Consider the following 11149-nt stretch of genomic DNA (forward strand, 5'->3'; position numbering starts at 1 on the left):
CTGTGACTTTTCCCCTATCGGCGAGGTGGAAGGAGGGGATGCCCTTCCCGCTGTTAGGAAAATCACAGCATTGGCCTACTGTCCCTGATTGCCCAGAAATCGTGACATTGCAAGTTACACAGAGTTTGGACCCGCAGGGCGCAGGGCACGAGTTAGACCAGCCCAAAGGCCACCCTGGTGTGCGTGTGAGCGGCCAGGGGCCCGGCTCGTACGGGAGCGCCCTGCAGGGCCGTGCTGCAGCACCGAGCGTGCCAGCTCTCCATGCCAGCCACCCTAGGGCCTGCCAGCCTCAGAGCCACCCGGCGCGGGTTGCGGCCTGTGGCTGGCGACCGAGAGGCAGCTTGAAAGGACGACTGATGCGACCTCTGTTGGAAGAAATGAAAACTGCCGGTGCTGATGGGAAAACAGGAGATTTTATTCCCCTGGCCCGGAAACCCTCCTGAATTTGTTCTTCAGCTCAACCAGGCCTCTAAGCTTGCCAGGGACCCCCCCAGGATGACAGGACCAAATCCAATCACCCAGCGGCGCCAAACAGCCCCCCTGACAGCTGATGTTTACCTAGGGTGACCAAATTTACCTGAGGTGGCCAGGTAGCAAGTTTTTTTGGGTGGGGGGGCGGTAATAGTGGCGTATATAAAACAAAGCCCCTAATGGCGGGATGTCTGGTCACCCTACATTGACCCCTTCTGGGGCCTGTTTCTCACCCCCCTTCTTTTCTCCTCCTCCCACCATCTGTTCATTCAGTCCCTCTCTCTCTCTTTCCTCCCTGGCTTTCCCCCTCCCCAATCCACCTTCGGTTTGGTCTTTTCCCACGCCCATCCATCCAGCCCAACTCTCAGGAGTGGCGTTTTTGAGATGAGCTCATGGGAGGCGGGGCTTCTTGTAGCTCCGCCCAGCTCGCCTATATAAGGGGGCTGATTAATCCCCTGCTTCTTAGCTCAGGCCCTGGTGGGTTAAAGCGGCTCCCACCCAGGGGAAGACAGACAGACCCACAGACTCTCTCCAGCTGTTCCTCACTCATCTCCTGCTTCGCCATGAGCTCTATGGTGGATGTAAAAACCTTGTATGAGGTAAGAGGCGAGCTCGTCTCCTGGGGTGTGGGCTGGATTTCCTGGCCCGGCTCCCCTAAACCGGGCTATGACTGATTTATGGGGGGGGGGGGTTCTCCTGCCAAATCTCTTCCCCCCCCCCCCTTTTTTTTGGAAAAAGGGACAGAAAGTTGCTAAAGCGAGTCTGATCCGGAGTTGGGAGCTCGGCTCCATTGCCGGGAGTGGTAACTTGGCGTCGCTTCTTTTTGATTTTTGAGGGGGGGGGGTCCTCTCGGGCCCCAGAAAGGAAAGTTTTTGAGGCTGTGGAGCTGGGCGGACTTGTGGGGGTGACTCTCCAGCCCCCCCCCCCCCCGCCCCCAGTTCTCGAGGGCTACCCGCCGGCTGGGTTGGGGGGCGGGGGGGGTTGTTTAGTGCGAAATCCTCGCCGGAGTGAATTCGCTTTGCTCGGCTCTGTTCAGAACGGAGCGCGCCAACCGGGGGGCCGCGCACTTCCCCATTCGGTAAATGAAGCGTAGTTGGGGAGGGAGGGGGGCTGCACTCAGGAGCTGCTGCTAAAGGCAGGACCCCCCTAACCCCCCACCCCCCAAAAAACCCCAACCAGCAGCCGGGGGAGCGACCCGTCTCCCCTCTGCCCGGCGATTGATTGGTTTTTGGTGTTGATTGAGTGTCTGGCCGGTCGGGTTAATTTCCAAAAGTCTTTCGAGACACGGCCCGGTCCCTAGAGGTGTCCCCCGCCCCGGCTGGTGGGGGGGGGGGGGGGAGAAATTCCCAGCGATCAGGAAAGGGTTAAAGTGACCTAGAATGGCATCCCTCCCCGCCGCCATAGCGGGCTGCTGCGGGGGGGGGGGGGGGAATGCAGCAACTTCGGGTGCAGTGGGAACTTGGGGGGGGGTGCAGCTTAGGCGACTGTGTGTGTGTGTGGGGGGGTGGTTTTGAGTAGGGCTCCTTTCTGGATCAGTGGAGGGTGGAGGACCCCCTTGGTGCGGGGGGGAGGGGAATGGAAAGAGTGGAGGAGAAAGGGAAGTTCCCCGTTTAGGTTTACACCAGGGTGGGGTACACACCAGGGGAATCTGCCCCTCTTCAGTTCTGTCACTTCTCTTCTCGTGCCCCCCTCCGCCCCCCCCCCACCATGGATTTTCCCGCCGGCCCCCATGCAGCAGGCTGGCGGAAGGCCCCTTTCTTTGGAAGGGGGGGGGGGGGGTCCGTGCCAGTATAAAACCCTCCCCTTGGGCCCGGTCCCAGGACTTTATAAATAACCCTGGGCCCTGTGCCATGGCCGGGCCTGTGAGTCACCAGAGCGCAGCCCCATCCCCCCCCCTCCCCGGAGAGCCTGGCTCTCCCAGGTGCAGTTTGCTGTAGGCAAAGCGGCCGGGGTGTGTGTGTGTGTGTCTCCGTAGTTGGGGCAATGCCCAGCTCCAGGGGTATCTGTTAGGTGCCCCCATCTTGTCTGGGGGGAGGGGATGTCAGAGCCAGGCATTAACCCCCCCTTTTTCCTCTCTCCCCGCCCCACAGAACCTCCGGAACCTGAATCTAAGCGAGGGGCAGGACGCCGGGGGCAGCGGCGACGCCCACATCTGGCCCCTGCGCACCGTCTGGAGCCCCAGCACGGAGCAGGCGTGCTCCCTGCCCGAGCCGGCGGCCCCGCGCCCCTCGTTCCGCACCGACCGCTCCCTCAGCCTGATCGAGGGCCGAGCCCTGCCGCCCCCCCCGCCCGGCTTCCCCCCGCTGCAGCCCCCGCCGGCCCCCGCCCTCTCGGCCCGCTACAAGACGGAGCTGTGCCGGACCTACAGCGAGACGGGCCGCTGCCGGTACGGGGCCAAGTGCCAGTTCGCCCACGGGGCCGGGGAGCTTCGGAGCCTGAGCCGCCACCCCAAATACAAGACGGAGCTGTGCCACAAATTCTACCTCCACGGCGAATGCCCCTACGGCTCCCGCTGCCACTTCGTCCACTACCCGGAAGAGCGGGGGCTGGCCGCCTCCCCACAGCTTCTGCGCCAGAGCCTCAGCTACACCGGGGTGCCTGCTGCCCGCCAGGGCTCCCCGCCGCCCGGCATCTCCGACCCGGCCTCTTTCGCCCGGGCGCCCTCTATCTCCCCACCTCCCGCCAGCGACCTCCTCTCGCCGCCCTTCGCCCGCCTCAACTCGGAGCCCATCCCTCGCATGGCCACCCTCGGAGAAGCCCTGGCCGCCTCCGCCCCTGGAGGGCGCTGCACCTGCCGTTGCGGTGGCACCGCCAGGCTGGGCGCCTTTGAGAGCCACCGAGACTACTACGCCGCCGCCCCGGGCGCGCCCGTCGCCTCCGGCCTCCCTAGGACCCCTTCCTCCAACTCGCTCTCCGACCAGGATTGCTACAGCAGCTCGGGCAGTCTCAGCGGCTCCGAATCGCCCGTCTTCGAGATCCTGCCCAGCAGCGGCACCTGGAGCGGGACCCGTCGCCTGCCCATCTTCAACCGCATCTCTGTGTCGGAGGCCGGGGAGGGCTTGGAATAGCCTCCAGGCCAAGGGAGGGGATCTAATGGGGTGGAGAAACGGGGAGGGGTTGCAATCAATTCCTTGGAGCAAAGGGTGACCCCCTGATCCTGCTTCCAAGATCCCTCCAGACACTGCCCCCTGGCCCCTCCAGCTGCTGGTCCAGATGTTTGGGGAGGGGACAGCAGCTCCCCAGCCAGATGTTGGCAGGGGCTGCTCCTGTCTGGGGGGTGGGGTGACCTCCCCTGGTGTGGGACATGAGCTCCCCACAGTGGGGGAGGGAAGGGGGGGACATGCATCCAGATGTGCACAATGCAGATGCCAGCTTGGCAAGGCAAGCTCCCTGCCTGGCCAGATGTAGCCATGCCTTTTAAGTGACTTGCTCCTGCTACCTGTGTGCGGGGCGTGGCTAGCAGGGGCCGCTGCCCCCTCGGTATAGGGCTCGTCCTCCTGCCTTCCTCCGCCCGCTCGTCCTAAAGTGCCAGATGACACCGCCGAAGTGCCTTGCCCAACCCCCGCCGTCCGGAAGTGCTTACTTGCTTCAAGTCAAGGACTGCCGGTCTCCGCGCCTCCCCCGTGTCCGGCTTTCCACCGGACTCGTCTGCATTACCGCGGGTGAGGGGAAAAGCCCCGTGGGGCCGGCGTGCATCCCTGAAAACGGACTAACTTGGAGCTGTGGGGTGGGGACGGTGCAGTTTTATGCCCCATATGTAGCAGATTGTTTGGGGTGGACCACATCAGCATATTAGGGGTGTCTGGGGTGGGATAAATTCAGCTTGAATGGTGCTGCTTTTCTCCTCTGCCTTTACCCTTATTTCATGCTGTGAATATTTCGGGAAGGGTTCCCCTAAATTGTGAATGGAGGTGTAGATCCCTTTGGAATTCTTTGACACCGTCTGCAGACCCCCCCGCCCCGCCCCCCCGCAGCGGTCGGTGGACCACAGTGAAAACGACTGGACTTAATTGGTATGAAACAGCTCTTGCTTTAAGTTGGCGGGGGATGTATTTCTCTCCAAAGACAGTAGTGTTACTGCAGTATTTGTCAATTGCATTGGCCCAGCTGCAAAAGGAAGGGTGAAACGGACTGGGGGGGGGAAGGAGAGTAAGAAAGCGCTAATGTCTTAAAGGGGAAGATGAGACAATCTGAGCTGGCAATGTCGCTGGGTGGAGCAGGAAGGCAGCACTGACATGATTGGGCAGTTTGCAATGAAGATGTGGTGTGTCCCCTCCCAGAATCCAAAGGTCATGGGGAGGGAGGGGTCTTTGTTCCACCCCCGCCTCCCCGGTTAGCCACCCCATTCAAAGCTCGGTCAACATGACAGCAAGGTTGACCTTTGATTTCTGGGGAGTTGGTCTCCAAAGCCATAGTGTTAAACCGGTCAGCCCTTGCCATGTAGCAAGAACTCTGTGAAGGGGTGGGAGGGGGAGACACTAAGTGTGCATTGCTCGCCTCCTTGCACAAAGCCGAGGTTGTGAAGTGCTCCCCAGTCCAGCCCACAGGATAAAAACTTGCTTTTTCTTTTAAAGACAAGCTAAGGGTCTGCTCTGATCACATGACTCCCGAAGCTTGGGCTTTCAGAACCGCACTAAACCTCACACAGCTTTGGCAACACTGGTATCTAGCTCCAAATCCCGCTGTGGTAGCTTGTGATGCCCTCTTTGCAGCTCCGAGGCCTAGTGAGATCTTTCATGTTCCGTTTTCTGTGTGAACAATTCCCCTGCTTTTTAACTGTTGCTCTTGGAAACAAAAAAACAAAGCTCATGTTTACCTTTAATGATAGACCAGAAACCAAAATTATTTATAGAATCTTATTTATTCAAGACAGAATTTTATATTATATTTATCTTTTTGTAATATTCTGAAATAATATATATATATTTTTCCGTGTTATTAAAAAGTTTAATTAAAGAGAAACAACCCAGCCAGATGTAACCGGGAAGTGATATGTTTATAAGTGACAAATGCTTTTTTAATCATCATTGTGGTGTTATTGCTGAATCTTGAGGATTTAAAAAAAAAAAATGGTGGAAATAAAACAAAGAAAGCCATGAGATTGGACAGTTTGTTTTGTGTGTGTGTGTGTGTGTGTATATTTGTATATGTATATAATTTTTTTTTTTGCGTGTGTTTTTTGGGATGGGCCTACAGCCTGGGCGCTGTGTGATGGCTCGGTGTACCCCCACTGCAAGTCCCTCCTCATTTTGTCTGAAGAGTATAAAACACAACAGGCATCTTAATGGAATTTCAGCCCCATTGTGCATAACACATAATGTCCCATATCTCCCCTCCACTTGCTATCTGAGCATCTCCTTTTTTTAATAAGGGGGGCGGGGAGGGAATCTTCAAAGGAGCTGGTCTCTGCCCCAAACAGCTTCCAAACTAAACCCATACAAGATAGGGGAAACTGAGGCACGGCTTAATAAAGAGGAAGGATGGCCCTGTGCTTAGGGGGCATCCATGGGGAGTTAGGGGTCTAGATCCCTTTGAGGAGCTGGGTGTCAGGACCTAATGCCCTTAGGCTGAAGGGAGAGTTCTAGCCTCCATAAATAAGCTTTAGAAGACCAATCCCCCGTATAGCCCCATTGTTCTAGTAAGGGAGTTCTCTTCCCAGCTGCCCTGGGGATCCAGAAAGCACTTCCTCCATTTTACAGGTGGCAGTAGTGGGATTTGCTTTTTAATCACAAGACTCTCGGGCTTGGCGTGGGACATCTCTCTCCGTTCCCGTCATCCCTTCGCCTGGAGTGCAGTCATGGGCTGACCTGCCCCAATGAGCTTTAATCGAGCTAGCCGAGGGCCGGGAGCAGCATGACCACCAGTAATTACCTTGGGGTCTGGGCGAGCTTGCCCAGTGTGTGGCTCGCTGCTCCAGGTGAGCTAGGTTAAAGCTAGCGCAGGTCTGTCCGCTGCCATCTTCCCCGTGAGAAGCTTGATCAGTTTAGATTTGTCTCGGGCCTGCCGTGAGTGGTGGCACATCCCCAGGTGCTGAGCGCAGCCCAGATGCGTGTTTCCTTCCCCCCCTCTTCACGGGCTGCTCTCGTCACGGCTGACGTTAGCAGGGCGCGGCTGGTCCCTGCCAAGGACACATCCACAAAGCTCTTTGCGTAAGGGCCCGTCTCCTCCCAGACTGGAGGAACCGGCCTGGTGAGTGGCCCCCGCCCAATGCTTTCGGTAAACAAGCCAGCTTGGGAAACCCAACCGTGCCCGCCCAGGCTCAGCCGATGGGGAGCGCTGGGTGGTTGGGCCTGTGTGAGAAGCCGCCCAAGGTGGGGCCCCAAACACTGTGGCACCAGGAGGCTGATTCCCTCATGATCGGTTTCATCCCATGGGCCCCCCGTGCCAAGCTTCGCCTGCCCTAGCGGGTGCTTGACATCCGGGCAGAGGCAGCGCGGGGAGACCTGTACATGTTAAGGCCAGAAGGGAACACCCAGATCATCTGTTTTGACCTCCCCACAAGGCAGAGAGCGCTGCCCGCCCCCCGGAATCAATGGGAAACGGGTGTTCAGGAAGCACCGAGAGGCCCTAGCAGAAATCCAGGCCCCATTTTGCTGGGCGCTGCACAGACCCGGACCGAGATCAGGGGCCGGGCCCAGCGTGCCAGGCGCTGCACAGACTCTGATCACGATTGGCTAGAGTAGGGGGTGACTTCGTGTTGGAATCCCCCTCCGCAGCCTGGCTGGAGGGTTTCTCCCTAGATGGGGGGCTGGGTTCTCATGGCGGTTACATTGCTTCTGCTCAATGGGGTTGGCCGCCCGCAAGGGAGGGATTGCTCAGTGGTTTGAGCATTGGCCTGCTAAACCCAGGGTTGTGAGTTCAATCCTTAAGGGGGGGCATTTAGGGAACTGGGGCATAAATCTGGCTGGGGATTGGTCCTGCTTTGAGCAGGGGGTTGGACTAGATGACCTCCTGAGGTCCCTTCCAACCCTGATCTTCTATGATTCTAGGGACCTCACTCTTGGTAGGGCCTGCCGAAGCGTGGCTGCGTTCAGTGCTGGCTGGGCGGCCGTTCCGCTGACGTTGGTTTTGGTTTGTTCTTTGCAGTGTTGGTCCCCGTCACTTTCCCCTGGTGGGGGGGGCCAAGGGGGGGTTCACTGCAGCTGGGTTCCTTTGACCCGCAAGCCAGGGGCTTGGAGCGCGCGGGCCGGCTGCTGCCCTGTTTTTTCCCTTGTCTACTCCTGCGGTTGAAGTTGTTTTTTCCAGTGCCCCCCCTGCCCTGCCTTGGCAACTTCCTTCACAATGACCTTCTATCTCCTGGGCATGTCCTGGAGGCTTAGGAGCAGAGACAGGCCCTAGAGATGGGGGTGATCACCCAAAGGAGCCGGATCGAGCCAGCGCTGTTTCTAAACAGACTCCAGCGCGGGCTCGGTGGGTCCTCTGAGCTGGTGGAGTCCCAGGGAGGTGACGCGGACGATGCTGGTGTCTCCGACCCCTTGCTCCTTCCTGATGTCCCAGCCCGTCAGCTGGCTAGGAGGGGTGCAGCTGGCGTGCGGGACACGTGCGACTTGGCGGGTCGCGCTAATGGGACACGGGGCGTCGAGGCTGAGGCCTAATCCCCTGACTTCCAGCGCTCTGTTCACCCCCCTGCCCTTGTCCTGAGAGAGACCTCGGCTGATCACCCAGGTGCCCACTTTCATTTTCCTGGGTGGGTGCTCCGCCCCTTTCCCCCAACGCCCCGCCCTTGTTCCTGGGTGGGTGCTCGGGGAGGAGGCGGAGCAGAGGTGAGCTGGGGTGGGGAGCTGCTGCACGGCTCCCCGGGGGGGGGCAGTTGCCGTGGGGGGGGCGCCTCAGGGCGGGGAGCCAGGGAGCTGCTGCAGGGCTGGGGGGGGGGGGGGGGCGCAAGGTGGAAGTTTCGCCTAGGGCGCAAAACTTCCTTGCACCAGCCCTGCACGCACACACACACAGAGCCCCGCTCAAACAGCCCCCTTTGCCAATGCACCACCTCGCCTCGTCCAGGGAACTTCCTTGCAGCGGCCCTGGGCGTGGCCAAGATATATAGACCTCCCTGGGGCCCGTTTTGTTCGAAATACGGCCGCTCGCCATTCTATCCCTGCTCCTTGGCCCTCTCCGTCTAACCTCGAAGGCCTCTCGAAATATTAACAGAGGCCGTGATGGTCACAAAAGGGCACAACTCTCGGAAGTTCTCCGATTTCGTCCTTCTGCAAGAGAGGCGCTCACACCCCACTAAGCCGGGGGGCGGGCTGAAGGCATGGGAAGGGGACGCTGACTTGGGTCATGGCTCCGATGTCCGCTGGGGAAGCCGTTCTCTTACCCCGGCCTGCAGGGGCCCGGCTCCTCTCTGTGCAGGAGATGGCACGGGGCCGGCTCCTCTGGGGAGAGACCACGAAGGCCAATGTGAATGTGTTTGTTCGCTCTTCTGTGTCCCACTCGTTTGTCTGAGCATCACAGGGCTCTGCCGGTGTCTGTCCCTCTCCCTGCCGGTGCATCCCACTGGTGCTTTCCTACCAAACCGTTCCAGGATGTGAATTTCACCCAGACAGTGGTGGGAGGTCGGTGAGGTGCAAATCCACATACCCAGGCTGGCATCAGGCCCTAGAACGAGAGCTCTTAGGCCTTCGTGGTGCAGCGCAGATTCACCAGACCTTCCCGGAGAAGTCCCAGCTCCGGAAGTGCTTGTTGGAAGCGATGGTGCCAGGAGCCCTGGCCCGGTTTTCTCCACTGCGTGAAACCGACGCTCCCACGAGGTTCTTTTTCGGGTGGGAGACAAAGCCTATGGCCTGTTGGCAGATTTTCTTTTTTGCCTCTGGCTGGCGGCTGCCCCGGCTGAGATCCAGACAGCAGCTGTTCCCTTGTACAGCGCTCTGTCCCTGCAGCCCGGGTTGCGCTGGCACGGGGGGCGGGGGAGCTGCACCTGTCTGACCGGTGAGGAACAGCGGTGCCGAGATGCCCTGCTGGCGTGGCAGGAGCTCTCTGACGCAGCCCAGAAGCTTTCTATAGGCCAGGCCCCAGGTACTGAATGAATTCTACAAGCCTCTGGCATCTTATCGGTCCTGATTTTTTTCTAGCGGTACTGTCTTCAGGAGAAAGAGCTGCGCTCCGTTTCCTCAAGGCAGCGACCACCCTGCCGGACAAAAAGGGGGAATCTCTGTGACTCACAAGATGGAAGACCCCCTCCCACCCTCTCTCTCTCTCTCTCTCTCTCTGTTCTGATGATAAGGTTTTATCCAGGGCTGGCTGAACTCTGTGATGCACCCCGACCCAACACATTGCATTGCTAACCGCTGCCTGTCTGATCATTTATTTTTAATTGGTGATGTCTTAACCCTTAGCAAAGGCTGTCCTCTGGAGGTGGGGCCAGCAGAAGACTTGTGATACACTGATCCATCATTGTCTTTTGCAGACGTTAGAAGCTGTTGGGATCGGGCCAGCGTTCTCGTCCTAGATTTCTTTATTGGACCATAACGGTTTGAGTGGTTTAAAGATTAACGGGGGTCTTAGCCGCTGCTTCCCAGCTACGCAGAGGCATTGGTCAGAGGGGTCCTCTGTCTGGGATGCTGCGTGGTCTTCATTTGGAGCCATTCCTGCACCTTTCGGAAGCCGTCTGTCCGGCTTTTCCATGCCGGATGGGGTCGCCAGTTTTGGTTGCACGTATTCCTGGAGGTTTCAGCACAGGACATAATCTGCAATTGAAGATTAATTGTGAATTCCTGGAGACGCCAGGACAATCCTGGAGGGTTGGCCACCCTATGCAAGGCGGCCTGCAGAAATACCCCCTCTATCTATCTATCTATCTATCCCCATACACCCCCTCTATCTATCTATCTATCTATCTATCTATCTATCTATCTATCTATCTATCTATCTATCTATCTATCCCCATACACCCCATCTATCTATCTATCTATCTATCTATCTATCTATCTATCTATCCCCATACACCCCATCTATCTATCTATCTATCTATCTATCTATCTATCCCCATACATCCCCTCTATCTATCTATCCCCATACATCCCCTCTATCTATCTATCTATCTATCTATCTATCTATCTATCTATCTATCTATCTATCTCCATACACCCCCTCTATCTATCTATCTATCTATCTATCTATCCCCATACACCCCCTCTATCTATCTATCTAATCTCCAAACACACTCTTCTTTCTTTCTTTCTTTCTTTCTTTCTTTCTTTCTTTCTTTCTTTCTTTCTTTCTTTCTTTCAGGGACAGGTTTGGATTGCCAACCATCTTGTGACCTCAGAGTCGGGGCACCGGCTAGCATGGCTGGACCCTCTCCTGGGCCTTTTGCACCGGATTCAGAGGGATATTAACTGTTTTTTTAAACCATTCCCGTTCAGTGGGCTGCTGAGTATTTGCAGGCAGTTTTTGCCGGAGTTGTTCTTCTCGGGGGCATCCCTTTGTCCCCCTCACTAGCTAGCTTCTCCCCGTCTGTGGACGAGATCCTTGTGCAACCAGGCAAACTGCTTTCCTGGAAGGAAATCAAGACACAGGTCTACAGCGTGTGGGGCAGTTTGCCACCCTCTCTGATCGCCCCGATACAGCCTGGAGGGTGCCCTTGGGTGACTCTCTGTCCCCAGCTCGGGCGATGTACAAACCTCCTCCTACGGCTGCTCTGTCCTGCACAACATGGCAGCAACTTATGGCTGCATGCCCC

The 11149-nt window shown here is 57.7% G+C and overlaps 1 protein-coding gene across 1 annotated transcript; it reads left to right on the top strand.

The window, feature by feature from the left end:
- Nucleotides 1-913: 913 nt before the first annotated feature.
- On the top strand, nucleotides 914-5582 carry ZFP36 (ZFP36 ring finger protein). Its single transcript, XM_005293150.4, has 2 exons — nucleotides 914-1070; nucleotides 2562-5582. The coding sequence occupies exons 1-2, from the start codon at nucleotides 1035-1037 to the stop codon at nucleotides 3537-3539; spliced, it is 1014 nt and encodes a 337-aa protein (XP_005293207.2). The 5' UTR covers nucleotides 914-1034; the 3' UTR covers nucleotides 3540-5582.
- The last annotated feature ends 5567 nt before the right edge of the window (nucleotides 5583-11149 follow it).

The sequence above is a fragment of the Chrysemys picta genome, chromosome 17 (assembly GCF_011386835.1).
Source record: "Chrysemys picta bellii isolate R12L10 chromosome 17, ASM1138683v2, whole genome shotgun sequence".
NCBI lineage: Eukaryota > Metazoa > Chordata > Testudines > Emydidae > Chrysemys > Chrysemys picta.